This window comes from Eptesicus fuscus, chromosome 17, assembly GCF_027574615.1.
Source record: "Eptesicus fuscus isolate TK198812 chromosome 17, DD_ASM_mEF_20220401, whole genome shotgun sequence".
In the NCBI taxonomy this organism is placed as follows: Eukaryota; Metazoa; Chordata; class Mammalia; order Chiroptera; family Vespertilionidae; genus Eptesicus; species Eptesicus fuscus.
Window position 1 is genome coordinate 56060987 of NC_072489.1, and position 19534 is coordinate 56080520.

The following is a 19534-nucleotide window of genomic DNA, read 5'->3' on the forward strand; positions in this document are numbered from 1 at the left end:
GAAGGGCAACAGGAAGGGTCTGGGCCAGGCCTCAGGGGCGCGGGTCCCCGAGGACACCCCGCTCGGCGGCGGCGCTGCCTAGGATGAAGCCCACCGCCAGGGACACGGTCTGGTCGAAGGAGCCGCGCAGCTGCTCCACGTGCTGGTTCAGGGTCAGCAGTTGGTCGCGCAGGGGGCCCAGGACGGCCACGATGTCGCCCAGGTGCCCTAGGGTCTGCATGAGGGCGGCGTTCAGCGATGGGGGCGCGGCCTGTGGGGGCGCGCGGTCCTCCTGGCGGCTAGGCGGCGAGTCGGGCTGTTCCCAGGCGGGGTCCAGGGGCGGCGGGGAGCTGGGGGCGTGGAGGGGCGCGCGGTCCTCCGAGCGGCCGGGCGCGGGGGTTAAGGAGGGGAGCGCCGTCGGGGAGCCCGGCTCGCAGGGAGCCTCGGGAGGCTTGGACGGGGACGAGCTGAATCGGAGCGTCCAGGAGGGGTCCACGTCGGAGTCGCGGGCCGCGGGCATCGACGGAGCGTCTGCAACGCGGAGTGGGTGTAGGGTTGGGTACCCGGGCCGCCGCCGCTCCCCCACCTCCAAGTCCCCTCCCCACCCACCCCGTTCTCCCGCCCGGCACTCCCGCCCCTCCCCCATTCCACCTACCCGGCTCGGCGGGCGTCCCGGCGGGCGTACTGGGGCCCGGGCGGCGGCCGCGCGGGGGGCGCCCGGGCCCGGGGGAGCGGCGGCGGCCTCGTTTACTCCCGGTGTCGCCAAGCAGCCCCATGAGCTGGCGGATCTGCGCGTCGAAGGGTCCGGGCGGCTGGTCTTGCGCCTCGCGGAGCTTGTCCTTGAGGAACTTGTAGCGGCGGCGGCATTGCGCGGGCGTGCGCCGCACCTGCTGGCGGGCCAGCTCGGCCGACACGCGCCGGTAGGTGGGCAGCGCCCGGCGGCGGTCCAGCAGCAGCGCGCGCCACACGGCCGGTTGCAGCAGCGTGCCCAGCAGCAGCTCCGTCTCGTGGGCGCTCCAGGGCGTGCGCTGCGCCGAGCCCGGGGACACCGGCGACCCGAGGGGCTCGTGCGCCTCCGGCGTGCCTGGCGAGGCGGGCCGTCTGGGCGGAGTGCCTGGGGAGTCCTCGGCCTCCTCCTCCTCCTCCTCGAGTTCGTCTGGGCTGTCCTGAACCAGCGATGCGGGCGGCACGGGCGGGGGTGGCCGCCGCGGTCGGAGCAGCATGCTGGGGTCCGGGCCGCAGCCCGCACGGCCGCCCACACGCGCTCTGGAGACTTTGTGCGCTTCCGCCCTCCTCCGGAGCCGGACCCCGGGCCGGGTCTACGCGGCCCTCCTTCCGCCCCGCCCCGCCCCGCTCCGCCCCCTCCCCGCTAAATCCTACTCCGTCCGTTTTTTGCGCCTTGGTTTCTGGGCTCGCCTTCCGGGCCCCTAAGCCTCTAGTGCGGAGAGCAAGGCTCCGCCCCCACCCGATGGGGGACCTGCCGACCGGTTGTGCGTGTAGGACTTTTTAAAGTGTTAGATTGAGGTGCAAACGAACGCGACCTGCATTATGCGCAAAGTTCAGCTGTGTTTACGCGTGTGCAGTGCCCTCTCACCGCTGCGCGGAGCGGATCTGGAACGTTCCAGCCGGAAGGCCCCCTCCCCGCGCCCCCTCCTTGTTTGTTGCCTTTGGTGCGCCCCAGGGTGTTGTTTACAGATACACGTCCAGCCGCTGGCTGTGCCCCCACCTTCTGGTGGTTTTATAACTTGCACCGAAGGTGGCGTCCGCTAAACGTGCAGGCAGCTTAGGGCTGGATCTGATAAAGAGCTGTGACCATGGGTCAGAATTAGTGTCGTGATTCACACTCACACAGACTTCACGGAAAGCAACTTCTAGTCCACGTAGAGTTTTGAGCATGACTCTCCGGGATTAGGACGAAAACAAGGATGCCCAGCATCACCACTTCCGTTCAACATTATTCTAGAAGTTTAACCAGAGCAATAAGACAAGAAAAACGAGTAAGATGGATACACGTCGGAAAGGAAGAAGTAAAACCCATTTTTTTTTTTTTGCAGATTGTATGTATACACGGAAAATACAACATAATCCACAAGCACGTTAGAATTAATAAATGAATTTAGCAAGGCCATTGAATGAACAATAAACAAAAATCAGTTTTACTTCTGTATACTGGCTATCACAGTTTTTACAACTTTGTAGCTTGGGAAAATTTTAGATTTCCAGCCAGGTGGCAAACAGCATCGAGTCCCTTGAACATCACACATGACCCCGCTACCTTCGTCAGAGCCGAGAAACGACATCGGTAACCCCCAGACTTTACGGGGGTCCTTCCAGGCTTTTCGCTGATGTCCTTTTCTGTCCAGGGACCCGCACTGTCCTAGTGTCCCCTCAGGCTCCTCTGGCTGTGGCCCTGTTTCCGCATCCTTGACAATCTGAGGACACGGGCCAGGTAGCTTGTGGGATGCCCCTCAGTTTGGGTTCGTTTGGTGTCTTGTGGTTGGGCTGGGGCTGTGGGTTTCTGGGAAGGAGACCCCGCGAGGTTCCGTGCCCACCCTCCCCGGCACACCAGGTGTGTTACGTTGGCGGGACTGTGAGGCTCACCTGGTTTCCCTGAAGGTGGTGCCTTTCTCTGCCCACCTCCCCATTTCTGCCCTGCATTGGGGGCCGGTCCACTCATGCACGGGGGCATTGGCATGTGTTGTTAGGGGTTCTTCTGTAACTCCCCCCCCTTTTAATTCACTCACCGTCAGCTGATGTCAGCGTGGACTCGCAGACGTTGCTCGTGCCTGGGCTGCTGTCTGGCACTGGTGTTTAGGTGCTCAGACGGCACAGTTCTGGCCACGGGGAGTTCTTTGCAGCTCTTTCCTTTTTCCCTCTTGTCCTCTGACCTTTGACATGTTCTACCCCCCCTCCCTTTTTTTTTTTTTAGCACTTGATTGCTTCTGACACTACAGTATGCTCCTGGCCATCTGGAACTTTCCCCACCAGTCAGCTATTCAACCATTTTTCAAAATAATCCTTCCTTCCTTCCTTCCTTCCTTCCTTCCTTCCTTCCTTCCTTCCTTCCTTCCTTCCTTCCTTCCCTCTCTCCCTCCTTCCATCCCTCCCCCCCCTTTCTTTCCCTCCCTCCCTCCCTCCCTCCCTCCCTCCCTCCCTCCCTCCCTCCCTCCCTTCCTTCCTTTGTTTCTTAGAATGGGATCTGGAAGCCAAAATATGGATACAGGGTCGTCACTGGTTCTGGGGTATCACTCCCCACCCCCAGGGGATAGTTGGTGATGTCTGGAGACATTGTTGGCTGTCACAACTTGAGGGGTGCTGCTGGTATGTAGTGGGTAGAGTAAGGTGACCAGATAGACCCAATTTTGGCGGGACAAAACCGATTTTTAACAATTTGTCCCGCGTCCCATGGCGTTTTAAAAAAGTCCCTATTTTTTGCGTTTTAAAAAAGTCCCTATTTTTGGGGAAAAAAAATAGGGACTTTTTTAAAATGCCGTGGGACGTGGGACAAATTGTTAAAAATCGGGCTGTCCCGCCAAAAGCGGGACGATCTGGTCCCCTTAGGGTAGAGACGGAGATGCTGTAACACCTCCCACAGTGCACTGGGCAGCCCCACAGCAAAGAATGGCCCACCCTGAGGTGGGGAGCCAGTGTCTGAGAAGCCCACCGCAGCGAGGAGTGCACACTCGCCTGTGTCCACGCATCCGGGTAGTATTTTGGGGCCCTCTTCCCGCACTGCAGGGTTTGTCCTCGCCTCCCCGCGGGCTTTCCTGTAGCTTCTTTCTCTGACAGAGGGCGTCCCGACCTCCTTGTCTACAGCTCATTAATGGCGAGCCCTCATGCGCGCCGAGAGGAGCTTCAGGACCGCTGAGCTCGGCCCCTGCGAGCCGCGTCCACGGGCTGCGTTCAGCCTTCACCAGCAGCTCCTTGGCGTTGGCCTGCTACCTTTGCCGAAGCCTTTCCCCGTGGTTACCTAGATCAGCCCCTGCAGGTGTTTGGTGTCTGGTGGTTAGACTGGGGCTATGGGCGGGGTGAGAGAGGCAGATGAAGACAGGGGCTGGGGAGAGTGGCTGCTCCAGGCCCGGCGTCCCACGTCCCACAAGGACTCCCACTGTCTTTGCAGCTGGACCCAGACAGCAGCAGGACGTGGCAGGAAACACCCCGGTCTGCAGAGGAAGCTGGCGGGCCTGCGGCTGGAGTCCTGCGTTCCCAGGGGAACCGTGTGTCTGGGGGCTGGTCGGCTCCCCACAGCTCGAACTTACTGGGTGGCAGGCAGGCCACTCCATGCAGTGGCAAGGGCCACACCAGTTGATTATGCTGATGATTCTGTGGTCAGAGCTGGGACGAGGACCAGGGGGCTCTTCATTCGCTTGTGACTGGGCAGGCAGGGGTGGCCTGGGCACTGTTTCCCGGGCAATGGCCTAGCTGTTTGGGGTCCCACAGGTCTTCTCCAGGTGGCATGTGCCGGCGCCCTGGGTGGCTCCTGGGCTGGCTGGGTGGTCGGGTGTCTGTACCTCCACGCAGCCTTCCCAGGGCTACCTTGGGCGGCTCCCCGCTTGCTGGTCCCTCTTGGGGCAGTCAGACTGCCTACGCAGTAGTGCCTTTTCCTAGAGCAGAGGTCGGCAAACTCATTAGTCCACAGAGCCAAATATCAACAATTTTCAACGATTGAAATTTCTTTTGAGAGCCAAATTTTTTAAACTTAGACTATATAGGTAGGTACATTGTTATTAACTTAATTAGGGTACGTGGTATTTTGTGGAAGAGCCACACGCAAGGGGACAAAGAGCTGCATGTGGCTCGCGAGCCACGGTTTGCCGACCACTGTCCTAGAGCATCAGTGCACTGGGCTGGGCTCCATCCAGTGCAGGAGGGGACCTACAGGGAGCTGGGGAGCATGGCTCATTGGAGGACCTGAGGGGTCATGGGCCTTCAGTTCTCATTGCTTTGGTTAGATCCGTGTGGTGAAGGGATATCTGTCTTTTTATTTTTTTTAAATATATTTTGATTTCAGAGAGGAAGAGAGAGGGAGAGAGATAGAAACATCAATGCTGCGAGAGAATCATTGATCGGCTGCCTCCTGCATGTCCCCCACTAGGAATCGAGCCCACAACCCAGGCATGTGCCCTTGACCGAAATAGAACCTGGGACCCTTCAGTCTTCAGGCGACGCTTTATCCACTGAGCCACACCGGCTAGGGCGGGATACCTGTCTTGATGGCACCTTCTTGTGTCTCAAGAGGGAAGAGGTTACTAGGGTTTAGTGATTTTAAGGTAGGTGAGGACCCAAACCACCCACCCCAGGAACCACCTAACCGTGGCAGCTACTGTCCACAGTAACAGTGACTATTTTGTTGTCTCTTATAAGACTTGACTTCTCCAGACTTGCCTGCCAGGCAAAGGGTTTTATCATTCATACAGGCACTTTACGCCCCAAACTCTCAGCTCTTGGCCTTCCCCCCCTCCCTTTGTGGTGTCCACCAATCCCAAACCCATCCATGAGGACCCTGCCCAGCCAGGTCCTGGCGAGGTATGCCCGGGAGTGATCCACCGCTCCTGCCCGCAGGCTGCAGTGAGGTCTGGGTACTGAGGTTTGGGTGCCCGAGGGTGCAGGGGCTTGTGAGGGGAGCGGCTGGGGCTGGGCAGTGTGTGGCAGAGCAGCCTTGGGTGGTGGCACTGGGAAGCTTGGGGACTCAGCCATTTTGGTGGTTTGCAGTCTTCTCCAAGTATTCCCTGCAGGATGTTTGCTGATCACAGGCCTGCGCGTTGGTGGGGCCTGCATGCGGGAGGCGTTGGCTGACCTGCCCTTCCCCGCGCCACCCGAGGACTTGGCTGTGGCCTGAGCACCCCTGGATCCTCACACCTTCATGAGCACCCTGATTGTCTCCGTCTGGTCACGAAGGAGCCCCGGCTCTGACCACAGAGCAGGTGTCATTGTGGGGAGAAACAAACTGAGGCCTAGGGAAGCTGTCCTGGTAGAAATGGTTTTATTTAGAAACCTGTGCTACAGGACAGGAGGGCGCCATGCAAACATCGTGCTTAAGCCAAAGCCCCGTCAGTTCCCCTGAATAAGTTGTTAAGACTGGAATGTTTATTTGTGCTGGACACTAATTTTGCTTCAGGCTTTGTGACACTATCTTGTTACATTCAAAATCTGAAAATGTAAGGGTTGATTGGCAGAACACCATCCTCATATAAAAGCCTAAAATAAAAAAAAAGCCACATTGGCATGGCCAGGAGTGCCGAGGCCCCTGGACTCCATGTTAGCAGGGCCTGACGTGAATGTATGTGGGAAAACACAACCTTGATATTGAAAGAGCAGCGTTTGATCACTAGTGACAGTTTTCCTAGAAATACAGCTGGTCGCTTGAAAGAATTACTAATTCTAAAACTCAGAAGAGCGGTCGTGGGTCTTGCAATGGATTGAGTGGAAGAACGGGGGTGCCTGGGATGGTGCCGGGGGGTGTGGCCTCCCACGGCGGGGAAGAGGCCCCGTGGTGGGTGTGACAGGCCCCCTCCGAGGGTGTCCCCCACCCACCGAGCTGTGCTCAGCACCAGCCACGTGGGAACAGCCCTGGAGAAGAGCTGGGCGCCATTTAGGCAGCAAACTTCCATTTCCTGGTTGGTTCTGACGAAGCGCTGGTGACGGCAAGCTGCGGGAGCCCAGGCGTGGGAGTGTGCGTGGCATGCATGGCTGCTGGAGGCAGGTGGGCAGCAGCCACAGCCCGGGGGCCCCCAGACCCCCAGACGGGCTCGGGACCTCTCAGGGAGCTGTTGTGTCCTGTGTGCTTTGCTAGGAAGCAGAACCTTGGCCAGGGCGCACCTGTCCCACCAGAAGCTGTTCTAAGTGGGGGTGGTGGGCATGTGGGGCCAGAGGGTACTTGGGGGGCTGCCAGTGGGGGGCTGCGAGGTGCTTGCCAGCAACAGGAGGCTCAGTTGGAATGGGTGGCAGGAAGGGCTGCAGGGCTCTGGGACCCCCACTTGGCTGGGACGGGGTGAGCCAGGGTAAGTCTGGGAGGGGAAGGTCTGGGGGGAGGGAGTGTGAACCAGGTTGGGGCTTGGGCTACTGGGAAGCCTCAGGACCCCCATGGAAGGGTTCAGAACCTCCTGGAACTTGTGGTGGGTGTGGGGGTCAGAGGTCAGTCTTGGTCCTTTGTTGCTGGGCACATGGAGGCCAGGCCCATGACAACACTGCTCATTGGGCAACCCAGTTAAAATCTGAGGCTGGGAGGTGGGGTGGGGTTTGGGGGTGGGCTGGATCCCTGGAGAAGTGGGGAGGGCCATTTCTCTCCGTTCCTGGGCGTTTACTTAGTCTATTTTCATTTAAAATGTTAAGTTTTCATTTTTAAATTTTCTAGCAGAAACCTCCTGACTTGCACTGGTGCCTGTCCCCTCCGAACCGTGGTCTGAGCCCCTTGCTCCCCCATTCTGGTGCCCAGAGGCCCAGGCTGGGCCTGTGCTGGGGGTCCCTAGTCTAAGGTGGCGGGTGCTGCGCCCGCGGGGCCATTTGGCCCGGAGCAGCGAGCGGCGGGCTCCTTTCTCCCCAGCTCTGTCCTTGGTGTGGAATCTCACGTCCGCCCACCGTCCTCCGTCACTGGAACGTGGCTTTCATCTTCCGTAGCTTGTCCTGAATCTTCCGAGAGTGCTTCTCGCTGGCGATCTGGTGGTAGCTGGCCCTGCTGTCTGCGGCTAAGATGGACACGTCAGCCCCGCTGAACCGCGCGATGCGCTGCTTGAGGCAGGCCTGTAGCTTGGGGTCGGGGGCGAAGGTGTAGGGGTTCTCCTGGAACGCGTGCACCTGGCTGGCCACCTTGGCTATGTTTCTGTGTTGGGGAAGGAACGAGAGGTCAGTCTGAATTCTCATGAATTCCCGACGCGCTCCCAACGGCTGGAACCGAGGCTCTTCAGAGCACAAACTTGGACTTGTCTGTATCGACGAGGCCAGACCCCATTTCATTCCTCAGGCCTGTGGTCTGTCCATCCATCCATCCGTCCCTCCATCCGCTTTGCATTTCACCAATATTTACTGAAAATCTATGTCGCCGTTGGGTGGATGGAGGAGGTGGAGGCGGTAGACGTGGGTCATTTAAGGGGCGTTGTTAGCGGTGTCTGGGTGCACGTCTCCCAGCATCGGGTTCAGTGACAGGATGGCAGCATGGGACATGTGGGCACTAAGTTTAGAGCAGGAGGTGGCTGCAGGTCCCAGGGGTAGGGGGTGCCCTGGGCTGGGGTGAGGGTTGAGTGAGGATTAGGGGGCCCAGCCCTCAGAGGAACAGGAGGGATGGGGAGGCTCTCACCTGAGCTTCTTCACCTGTGGGCCCCTCATCCACCTGAGCTTCTTCACCCCTGGGCCCCTCACCTGAGCTTGCTGCACCCCTGGGCCCCTCACCTGAGCTTGGGGCACCCGGGGCCCCTCACCTGAGCTTGGGGCACCCCGGGGCCCCTCACCTGAGCTTGGGGCACCCCGGGGCCCCTCACCTGAGCTTGGGGCACCCCGGGGCCCCTCACCTGAGCTTGGGGCACCCCGGAGCTCCTCACCTGAGCTTGGGGCACCCCGGGGCCCCTCACCTGAGCTTGCTGCACCCCGGGGCCCCTCACCTGAGCTTGCTGCACCCCGGGGCCCCTCACCTGAGCTTGCTCCACCTGTGGGCCCCGTTGGTCATGGTGAAGCCCCCCGTCTCCAGCTGCTGGATGTGCATGGCCAGGAGGCGGGCGGAGGGCAGGGTGGGCTGGGCCCGGAAGCGTCGCCCTTCCATCAGACACAGGCTGTCGCTCTTCAGGAACACCTGGTGGCCCAGCCAGGGGCGTGGGCGCGGGAGACAGGCCAGAGGTCAGTCCTGGGCGGTCAGCCAGTCCTGGCTCAGCCCAGGCCATCCCGGTTGGCGCCCATAGTCCCGCAGCCTTCGGACTTCCAACCCGTCCAGACGCACCTTGGATTATTGGATTGGGCAGGGACGGGCAACCTTGTGAGCTTGGTGTGTCAAACTTCGCCAAAAAACTGAGCATAACTCGGGTAGTGTGTCACTTTGAGGAAAAAACATTATTTCGCAAATGTTTCATCCTCGGCATGCGGCCGCCTCAGCGGCCGCGTGTCATCAGAAATGGCTACGTGTGTCAGTGCTGACACACGTGTCATAGGTTCGCCATCACTGGGATTGGGGATCGCAAGTCCCGTGTCTTCAGCTTGGACACCACAAAGGCCACACTGACCCCCTCAGAAAGCTGCACACCTCCTCCTACTGAAATGGCAGATTCCTTCCCTAACTCATTCTCCCATGGGCTCCAGAAAAGAGCCCGGTGACCCAACTCCCCAAGTAAGACCAAGGCCGGCTACAGGGGCCATGTCTGGCGTTAATCGAGGACACACAGCCCTCCCGCCCGCAGAGAGCTGTGTCTGGGCTGGGCCTGCTCCTGGCAGTTGGAGGAAATGCCCATTGTTCCAAACGCTGTTTCCTCCCTCATGATCTCACTTAGTGAGGCGGTGAGGAGGCGGCCAGTCAGCCAAGCTCAGGTCCTCTGGCACCTGTACCCTGTGCCGCTGGCCCAGCAGGTGGGCTTCTGGAGCCCCTGAGCTCCCAGCCCGCTTTGCCCAGGTGAGCGGCAGAGGCCCCATGGGGAGATGGGCACCTCGACTCTGAGGGGCCATGTGTTCTGGGGCCCTGATGCTGGCTCTGAGGGGTGCCACCCCCCACCTGTGCTGATCGCATCCCCAGGTGGGCACAGTTGCCTGAAGCTCACGCAAAGCGGGAGTACCTCCACGGCTTTCAGCTCCTCCATGACCTCTGCTATCTTCGCAGGCAAAATTCTCCAGGCCTAGAATGAGAGCACAGGTGAGACCCTGCAGCGGGCTGGCGCCCCCAGCCCTTGGCACACACGGCCGAGGTCAGCAGCGGCCGGCCGCAGCCCTGGTGGACTCACCGGGCACTGCCTCACGGCGAGGTGCTCCAGGCCACCCAGGATCTGCATGGCGGTCGCGAAGTTCCTCTGCTCGTAGCACGATTTTGCAATCAGCAAAAATTTGGACAGCAGGTTGACCTGCAACTGACACGGGAAACGGTGCACTCAGCGGCTTCCAGTTACCATGGGTGGGTAGGGGAGCTCCCTTTGATGCTGTGATATTTATAACATCGTGAATTAGGACAAACCAGGTGAGCTCAGGTTCCCTGTTCCTACATCCGGGCAGAAGTGAAGGTGGGTTAATCTGTCAACTAATAAACTCCTAAGTTCCCAAAGGGGAAAGAAATAGTAAACTGCATTTGTTAAGGGGCCTTGGGGTCGCCCTGAGGGCCTTGGGGTGAGGGACACGAAGGAGTATCCGAGAAGGCAAGAAGAAATTGCAGAGGCTGTCAGTGACAGGAGCGGACATGATCTTGGCTTCACCCTCTGATGGCCGGGGGCAGGGCCTGCGAACCCCCTGCCCTGGGAGATGGATGACGGGGCCCCTCAGGAGGACCGCTCGCCGTGCAGTCGGACCCCAGGCCCTGCTCTGAGCTGCGGAGGCGCCAACCTTGGAGGTGTGGCTGGTCACGATCTCGGCGGCCACCCAGTTGCTGACGTCATCTGCACTTCTTAAAAGCTGTAACAGGTACTTGTCCTGGACGTAATTGGGCAGAAATAGGCTGCAGGTTTTGGCCGACAGAGACTCGGAGGAGCTGGCTCTGGAAGAGACACGGGTGCGCGTCACAGCAAGGCCGGCGCTGGGGCCTGGTCTGGGCCAGGCCGGGCTGTGTGACTGTGGAGGGTCTGGCTCCGAGGCCGATCCTGACACCAGCGTCTCTCTTCAGACAAGAGTGTCCACGAGACACTTAGGTCAAGCTGCCAAGACCCTCCCGCCACCACCCGTCCCAGGCCTCCGGTGGACCCCTGCGGGTGGACACTCACTTCGGGATGGCGGCACTTTTGTCCATGACGCCCAGCGCCCGTGAGTTTAAGAAGTGGACGGGATGGCACCTTTGAAACAAGTCCTGCGGAGACAAGGACACAGACGGTCAGGGCACCTTTCCCGGGGACCTCACGCTCAAGGCAGCGTCCTGGGGGCTGTGGGGGGCGAGGGGGGTCACCTCTGCATTGCCTGCCCTGTGTGCTGTAGGGCTCGGCCCCTGCCCTGTTGTGATCGGGCTGGGTCTCTGTCACTGCTGTCACCTGTCGAGTGACCTGAGGTACCAGGATGGTGAGGGGCCGGGAAGGGGATGCTTGGGGGCTAGGCCCAGGGGGAGCAAAGGGCCTGGAGGTGCCTGAACCCCTGGGTGCTGGGGCAGATCCAGGAGGGAGGAGGTGGTACCCATGGCAGTCCAAAGGGCACCCTCTGGTGCTTGAGAGGTGGGAGTGTTGGGGGCGCAGGAGGGTGGGCAACAGGCTCTGTGTGCCTTGTGCGCCCAGAGCCAGAGTCCCTTCTGGATCCTTTTTGGGGCACCCCTCCCCCAGGCCTGTGCACCTGTCAGCCAGGCTCCCTTCACTGCGTGTCCGTGTGCCCCTCCAGCAGACACCTGTGGGGCCCGTGGGCACCCCTGCCGATGCCCCACCGGTGAGCCTTGGGGGACCTGCCTGCCTCCAGCTGCTGGCCCTCACCTGCTGCAGCAGCGTCAGCTGGGTGAAGAGCTGGTGGGTGCTGTACTCCGTCAGGAAGTAGGGCCCCTTCTCGCCGGCCTTGGCGTAGGGGCTGCAGAAGTCCTCGAAGAAGCAGGGCTTGGGCAGGGCGGACGCGATGGTGTACTGGCGCTCCTTGTGGTGTGGCAGGGCCAGCCCGTTGCCCCGGGGCAGCCTCCAGGGGAAGCTCTGCGGGGGGGGGGGGCAGGGGTGGGAGAGGACCCAGGCCCAGGACCCTTCAGCCGGGCTCAGCTAGAGCCAGAGCACACATCCCTCCCACCTGCGGCCGTGTGGGCTCGAGGACCCCTTCCCTGGCTAACTCAGGGGTCTCCCATAGATAGGCCACTGAAGTTTGGGGCTGTCCCCACACGCTGTGGAAAGATTCCCTCAGTCCCCGTGCTTGTCCCAGGACATTTCCTGACAATGCTCCTTCCACCTGGATCTCTGGTCCAAGGGCAGGAAGTGAGGTCATCTTAGCGCCTGGCCTGGCCCCTCTGCTGTCCTTGCCCAGGATGAGAGGGGACAGGAAGTGCCAGCCCCACAGGGCTGGTCCCAGGATTGGCAGGCAGCACGGAGTATGCGTGCTTATGTGCCCGTGTGCACATGTATGCATATGGGCATGTGTATGTGTGCATGTCTGCGTGTGGGTGCGCAAGCACACTGGGTCGTCCGGGCTGGGAGCGGCACCTGTCCCGGGAGGCCCGCCCCTGGGAAAGGTCCCCACCTTTCGGGAGATGCTGTCTTCCGAGAGCCTCTTACAGAGGGCGTTGAGGGGTCTGGTGGCCTCCTCGGTCTCCTTGGGGTCCTCCAGGTCTGTGCTGTGTGGGGCGCCCTCGGTCCGCCGGTCTGTGCCCGCCTCCAGGAGGCCCAGCAGGTGCTCCACGGAGCCGTCCAGGGGCAGGACCTGGACAGAAGCAGAGGGGTCAAGGCTGTGTCCTGGGCAGGTGCTGGCTACCACTACCGAGTGCTGCCCGGCGGTCACCTTGGAGGAGATGAAGTCCTCCAGCCGCCCCAGCAGCCCGGCGTTCCTGGTGAAGTCCACGGTGTAGCAGTCTTCCACCCAGGCCTGCAGCAGGCAGAGGCTGCGCTTGTAGATCTTGGTGAAGGTCGAGGTGGGGTCCTCATGGGCCCTGGAGGCAGATGGCCAGACAAGGGTGTGTGTGTGGAGTCTGAATGCAGCTCTGTCTTCAAGGGGGTGTTTTAGCCCCTACCCTGCCCGCCGGGGACAGGAGAGAGGCAGCAGCCACCACACAACAGGGGCCCAGGGCTCAGCGTCACAGGGCAGGACTGGCCCTCCTGCCACCCCCAGAGCCAGCGCCCGGGACGCCAGGGGGCAGGAAGCCACGGGAGAGCCCTCGCTTCCCAACAGGCAGGTGGGAGCCTGGCTCCACGTGTGCAGGGAATGGGGGGGGGGGGGCGGGTTGTCTCCTGTGAGCCCCTCCCCCACAAGGATGGGCCGAGACTGCCTGGGCTTCCGGCCTGGTGAGGGTGCACAGAGGTGTGGGGAGGGGGCTTACAGCCAGCGTGCATCCACCCACCACCCACCACCCTTTCCTCAGCACCCTAGCTCCTCGGCTCTGGGTGAGCTGCAGGGCCCTCCCCACTTGGGGGTTGCCTGGTCGTCTCACTTGTCCCTGTCCCCACCCTCTGCCTCCCCCATCATTGCCCTCCAGTGGCTCTCCAGGCGAGGCCATGCTGGCTCCCTTCTCTGCGGCAGTGACCCCCTGGCCTCCTCCATCCTCCCCTCAACCTTCTCCAGCCCTCCTCCTTCCTTGTCGGGGTCAGCAGACGGTAAGCGGCCCACTGGGGGGCGTACCTGGACAGGGTGCTGCTGAGGCGGTCGAGGAGGAAGTGCAGGAAGTCCTGGGGTGTGCAGAAGTAGCGGAAGGTGTACAGGAACTGCTGCACGTAGCCCTCCAGGAAGGCGTCGCTGCGCAGAGGGGCCTGTCAGACCGGCAGGGCCTCCCGCTGCCCCTCACCTGTGCTTCAGGTGAGCGGGACGCCCCCTTCCACCCACAGCCTTGGCTAGCGGTTCGGGGGTAAGTGTGTGCGTGAGCGAGTGTGAGTATGGCTGTGTGTGAGTGTGAATATAAGTGTGGTGTGAGTGTGAGTGGCCATCACTTTTTAAGGCCCACCTGTGAGTCTCCTTCTAGAACCTATTCACACACTGAGCACGCACAGTCACCGCCCCAAGGTGGACACCCCTGCATTAGGAAAGAGCAGGTTGTGCCCCAGAGCTCTGCGTCATTAGGGGGGAACCAGGCAGGGGAGTGTACGAGGGCCCCCACCCTCAGGGGTGCCCCGAAAGCCTGTGTGTCTGTGACCGAGTCTGGGAGTGAGGAACAGGTGGGGTCCTGGCAAGGCTGCCTCCCTCGCCACTGCAGGGAGCTGCAGGTGACCAGCTACCTGGCCAGCCCAGGGCCTCCGTGGGCTGGGGACACGGAAGGCTCAGGCCAGGGACTAGGCAGCCACCAGCCCAGTTGGCCCTGCAAAGCGGGGTCCACTCATGGGTCTCCAAAAGCCAGGCCTGGGCCGGCCCTCCCCCTCCCACCCCTGGGTGTGGGCCAGGCCGTCGGGTTAAGAGAGCCTGCCGAGAGGGCCGTGCCCGGGGCCAGGTGGAGCTGAGGGGCCCACGCAGGACACGGTGCATCGATGGACCAGGTGGGCAGAGGGGTGGAGGGGCTCTGGGGGGACAGGTGACCCTGGTGTGAGTGGGCGGATGTTCCTGCTGCAGGGCGAGCTTATGAACCGGGTGTGCGATGCACTAAGCAGTGCTCACGCCCACAGGTGGCGGCTGCGCACATACCCCAGTGAGCCCCTGAGCCCAGCCCCACCGCAGTCCCTGGGGAGCGGGCGGTTAGGTAAGGAAGGGGTGTTTTGACTTAGTAAAGTAGGTGGGATTCGGGTGTGTCTCCGAGGATCCTGTGTGCATTTAAGCTGAGAAGCCTGCGGGGCAGTTAATCACACACTTTCCTCCCGAGCACCTGCTGGGGCCCCCGAGACCCAGGCCCAGACCCGGACCCAGACCTGCTGCCTGGCCGGCCTGTGGCTCTGAGGCCACTCAAGCCAGGAGCCCAACAAAGGAGCACGTGGCAGCGACCACACGTCAACAAGCCCAGGTGTAATTCTTTCTAAATGAAAACCGCGCAAACCCGTCTCAGATGAGGGGAGGCGAGACTTCCCCCACCTCCTCCCTCTCCGAGGGGCTCGTTTCTTTTTTTTTGTCTCCCTTCCGCTCTCCAAGGCCTGACAGATGACCGGGGAAACCATGCCCCCTCGCCCCCCGCCGGGGACACGGCGGCTGCACCTGGAGTAGAGGTAGGCCATGAGCCCCAGCGGCGTGCCGGCCTGCAGGACGCGGGCCTTGCGCTGCCGGCCGCTGCGCGGGTGCTTGCTGACGTTGTAGAAGATGAGGGACGAGGACTCGTCCAGGGGGCTGAAGTCCAGCGTGTCGCAGGGGGCCGAGGAGATGTTCACGATCACGGGCAGGGCGCAGGGCTCCAGGCCCCACCGCTCCGCGTACACGACCTGAGGGGGGAGCGGGTCAGTGTGGTCCGGCCGAGCTGCGCCCCCAGGTGTGCGGGACACTGGTCCCCGGTCACCCTGCCGCTGACCCCAGGCGGCGGCACAGCTTGTGGCCCCTCGGAAGTCAGGGTTTGTTTCTACAATGGATTTCCAAGGCTGTAACTGCAGGAAGCCCACGCGGGAGGGGGTGCGGGCATGCAGGGCGACTCGCCTGTAGGTACTTCTTGACCAGTCCGAGGAACTGCACCTTGGACTTCATTTCTTCCAGCTGCCCCTTCAGCTTGGACAGCATCGTCTTCACCTCGGAGCCTGGGGGCAGGGCAGAGTCAGCACCCAGCGGCCCTGGCCCCGGGCGGGGGGGCGGGGGCGTGCGACCCTGAGCACCTATGACCCTACCTTTACTCCGCTTCTCCTTCTGTAAGAGTTTCTGGTAGAACTTGAGGGTCTTCCGGTAGGTTCTCTTCTCCATCATGAGCTGCTGCTCCAGCTCCTAGGGAGGAAGGAGCTGCTGGACCCGGGGCCGGGCCATGCGGGACCCGCGGGACATGCTTCCCTCTGTTGTCCTGGAATTCACATTTCAGCTGGCCCCACGCAAAATGCAAGCATGGAGAACACGCTATGGCCCACGGCAGGTGCACTCACTGGGCGGAGGGGGGGGGTCCTGACAAGTGGACAGCACACGCGTGCGCTCAGTGCCCCACTCACCCAGCGCCCTGGCCTGTTACACTCTCACTGTTTTGAGGCAGCGAAGGTGAAATGTGTCCACTAGCGGTTTTTTTACTTTCGTGTTTTCCTGAGGCTCCTGTTTTGAAGCTGACGCAGTGGGTTCTCAAGGAGAAATGTGAAAAGGTGGCTACGGGCAGGTCTCCCCAACCCGTTACCCATGATGCAGAGGGCCCAGGAAGCTCACCTGCCTGCACTCAGGTTCCAAGAGAGACGTCTTCCCAGGAGAGCAGGAAAAAGGGAGGAACGAGGTCACTGCTGGTCATCTGCCCCACGGCCTTTCCCCCAGGCCACCTCACCTCCTGCAGACCGTCCCCACAGGGGTCACCCACACAGTGACGGCAGGGCCCCGCGTGGCCGGGGGGGGGGGGCTTGTCCAGGGTGGCGTCTCAGAGACGGGAGGCCCAGGGGTCCCAGCCATAGGCTCACAACCCAGTAAAAATGGATGCTGCCCCAGCAGAATCTTTGATCTGAGCTGGCCGCAGTCCACTTTCTTTCTTTTTTTTTTTTTAACTTTTTGAGTTAATCCTCACCTGAGGATATATTTTCATTGATTTTCAGAGAGAGTGGGAGGGGGAGAGAGAGAGAGAGAAAAAGATTGAGAGGTTGCCTCCTGCATGCTGGGGAGCAAGCCTGCAATGGAGGTACATGCCCTTGACCCGGAACTGAACCTGAGACCCTTCAGTCTGTGGGCCAGTGCTCTACCCACTGAGCCACACTGGCTAGGGCCTTTCCCTCATTTTTTAACTGGGTGTTCTGTTTAGTTGTTGAGTTTAGGAATTGTTAGCATCTTCTGTACTGAATTCTTATCAGACAGGTGACTTGCAAATGTTTCCACCCATCGGCGGGAGCCTTTCACTGTGTTGCTAGAGTCATTTGATGCACAAAAGCTTCAATTTTAATGAAGTCAGTTTGTTTTTTCTTGTGTTGCTTGTGCTTTTGGTGTCATATCCACGAACTCATGGCCAAATCCGGGATGTGGAGGCTTTCCCCCTCTATTTCCTTCTAAGAGTTTTATAGTTTTAGCTCTTAGGTTTAGTCTGTGCTTTTTTAGCCCATTTCTGTCTATGGTGAGAGGCCAGGCCCAGCTTCATCCTTCTACATGTGCACGTCGTTTTCCCAGCACCACCCATTGGGTCTTGGCCGCCTTGTCAGAGTCATTTGACTACAGATGTGAGATCATTTCTGGGCTCTCTGTTCTGTTCCACGGTCCCTGTCTGTCCCTGCGCCAGTACCGCACGGAGTTGGTTACAGCAGCCTTGCAGTAGACGTTGAAATCGGAAGTGTGAGTCCTCCGGCTTTGTTCTTTTCCATGATTGTTTTTTTTTTAAAATATATTTTATTGATTTTTTACAGAGAGGAAGAGGGAGGGATAGACAGAAACATCGATGAGAGAGAAGCATCGATCAGCTGCCTCTTGCACACCCCCTACTGGGGATGTGCCCGCAGCCAAGGTACATGCCCTTGACCGGAATCGAACCTGGGACCCTTGAGTCCACAGGCCGATGCTCTATCCACTGAGCCAAACCGGTTTCGGCCATGATTGTTTTGATCAGTGGTCGGCAAACTCATTAGTCAACAGAGCCAAATATCAACAGTACAACGACTGAAATTTCTTTTGAGAGCCAAATTTTTTAAACTTAAACTTCTTCTAAAGGCACTTCTTCGAAATAGACTCGCCCAGGCCGTGGTATTTTGTGGAAGAGCCGCACTCAAAGGGCCAAAGAGCCGCATGTGGCTCGCGAGCCGCAGTTTGCCGACCACGGGGTTTGGGTCATTCAGGGCCCCTTGAGATTCGTAAGAATTCTGGGATGGGTTTTTCTCTTTCTGTAAAAAATGTCCCTGGGCCATCTCTTCCGTTTTAACTCAGCCGCCTATATCCATGCCAGGACCCAGGCAGGGCCGGTCTCTTTCTGGCTGGGACTTAGTAATAAGCGAAGCTCAGACAGTGGCAGGAGGAGGACAAGAAACACACTGGGAAGGCTTAGCCGGCGCTGAAGAGCTGGGAGACACACTTTCCGGTGGCTTGTGGCTTGGAGACCAGATGTGACCTGGGCTGGGGAGCAGGAAGTCTGCCCACTGAGGGGTTCCCACCCTGGGTACCACGGAAGCCAGGCCAGGCGACTGCCGGGGCCCAGGCTGAGCTGCCTGCCATGGCAGGTGTTTCTCAAAGGGATGCTGCCGAGGGGACAAGAGCCTGGAGGGCTGATTGGCCGAGGAGCTGCACCTGCCACAGCCAGAGCCACTGACCGGGCTCGCCAGGACGAGGTGACCTCCTGCCAACTGTCGCCTGGAGACCAGGTGCTCTGCTAACCAGACAGAAAGGCCATTCCCTCTCCCAAATGTGGAGGACACATGCAGACAAGCACAGGGAGGGCACGGCGCTATAGCCGGGGGTGAGTGGGGCGCTGGGAATGGGAGACACAGGGAGGAGCCCTTTGTCACCTGAGAGAAGAACTCTTGCTTGGACTCAGCCCCCTCCCCCAACCCCGAAGTGGACGGAGGCCCCGCACTCACGGGGCTTGAGGTGTCGGGGGCCCCACCGGCCTTCTGCCCCTCCAGCTCCTTCACGTAGTTGTGGACGTCGGTGCCAAAGCAGTCGGCCTCGTAGAAGGCACTGCTCCAGCCGGGGCTGCAGCTCTGGAACTCGGCCGGGCCCGGGTTCACAACTGGGCCACCCTCCTTGGGCCTGGCCAGCTGGGCCACTGCCTCCACGTCCGGGGTCCCTCTGGCCGGCTCGGGGCCCCCTGCCGGCGGCTGGTCCGCTTGGGTCCCAGGCGACTGCTCCTTCTCGGCTTTTATCGACTTCTGAGGCCGAAATCCCACCTCCAGGTTGCCCCGGGACAGCTCATCTGAGTCCATGTCGGACAGCGAGGGGGGTGGGCAGGGGGCTCTGCTGCTGTGAGCGGCCGGCGTGTCCTTCCCTGGACAGAGGACAGAGGGTTGGGGGCAGCAGCTGCAGGTCATGCAGAGGGTCTGCCACGGACTGTATATCCAGAGAGGCTACCTGCACCCGGTCGGGGACGTGAGGCCCTTTAGGGACCAGGCACCCCCACTTCTCAAGAGGGGCCACAAGGGTCCTCAAAAACCCAGCTGTCACATGGGGGCGAACTTGACAGTGGAGATTTGAGGGAACCCTCAACTGCATGCAAATAGACGGACACAATGAAGTGAGTCTGTCTGCAGAGGGAGGAGGGTCAGGACAGGTGATGCGTCATCCTCAGGCGCATGCGTTGAAAGGGGGGTGGAAGGGGGTGAGGGGCCCAAGGCCACCTGGGCACCCACTTGTCACCTCATTCACCCCCCTGCACAGTACAGACCCCCCACGGGAGGGGGACAAAGGAAGCCTTTCCTGTAATGGTCCAGCCACATAGGGAGGGGGGAGATGAACCTGCCCTGGGAAGTGCCCCCTCCCCCCTCCCCCAGCCCACATCGCTTACCTGCTCCGTGCAGCAAGGCCCGTTTGCTGGACGGTGAGCAACCGCTTCGTGCGCTGGCCTGGCCACCCTCGGGCTGTGACCCAGCCGCCTCCGAGGTGCTGCCACCAGAATGGAGGACACTGGAGCCTCCGTGACCCCCCACCCCCGGGCTCCCCGCCCCAGACAAGACCGCAGGTTCCCCCTGCACCACCTTCCCAGGGGAACTTGCCTGTGGGGCTCCCGGTTATTTGCCTCCTCCAGCTGGTCCCTGAGCAGGGAGATGTGCCTCCTGGCCCCCTGTGACCC

The 19534-nt window shown here is 60.8% G+C and overlaps 2 protein-coding genes across 2 annotated transcripts in view; both read right to left on the minus strand.

The window, feature by feature from the left end:
- UTF1 (undifferentiated embryonic cell transcription factor 1) lies at positions 1-1202 on the minus strand. Its single transcript, XM_008144438.3, has 2 exons — positions 635-1202; positions 1-510 (listed from the first exon to the last, which is right to left on the minus strand). The coding sequence occupies exons 1-2, from the start codon at positions 1200-1202 to the stop codon at positions 32-34; spliced, it is 1047 nt and encodes a 348-aa protein (XP_008142660.1). The 3' UTR covers positions 1-31.
- Positions 1203-7566: 6364 nt separating this feature from the next.
- The window catches only part of KNDC1 (kinase non-catalytic C-lobe domain containing 1), a 29877-nt gene continuing 17909 nt past the window's right edge, over positions 7567-19534 (minus strand). The window contains exons 16-31 of the mRNA XM_028149643.2: positions 19250-19347; positions 18327-18733; positions 15997-16026; positions 15483-15576; positions 15298-15395; positions 14869-15089; positions 13378-13491; positions 12544-12691; positions 12286-12465; positions 11544-11750; positions 10857-10939; positions 10483-10633; positions 9894-10016; positions 9729-9788; positions 8604-8761; positions 7567-7798 (exon numbers count right to left, since the gene is read on the minus strand). Coding sequence (XP_028005444.2) covers positions 7567-7798; positions 8604-8761; positions 9729-9788; positions 9894-10016; positions 10483-10633; positions 10857-10939; positions 11544-11750; positions 12286-12465; positions 12544-12691; positions 13378-13491; positions 14869-15089; positions 15298-15395; positions 15483-15576; positions 15997-16026; positions 18327-18733; positions 19250-19347 — 2404 coding nt within the window. The remainder of the gene's footprint in view (positions 7799-8603; positions 8762-9728; positions 9789-9893; positions 10017-10482; positions 10634-10856; positions 10940-11543; positions 11751-12285; positions 12466-12543; positions 12692-13377; positions 13492-14868; positions 15090-15297; positions 15396-15482; positions 15577-15996; positions 16027-18326; positions 18734-19249; positions 19348-19534) is intronic.

Coding starts and splice junctions, on each gene's coding strand:
- UTF1 (XM_008144438.3), bottom strand. CDS start 1,202: ATGCTGCTCCGACCGCGGCGGCCACCCCCGCCCGTGCCGCCCGCATCG. Junction 511..634: donor CGGGACGCCCGCCGAGCCGG/GTAGGTGGAATG, acceptor TCCGCGTTGCAG/ACGCTCCGTCGATGCCCGCG.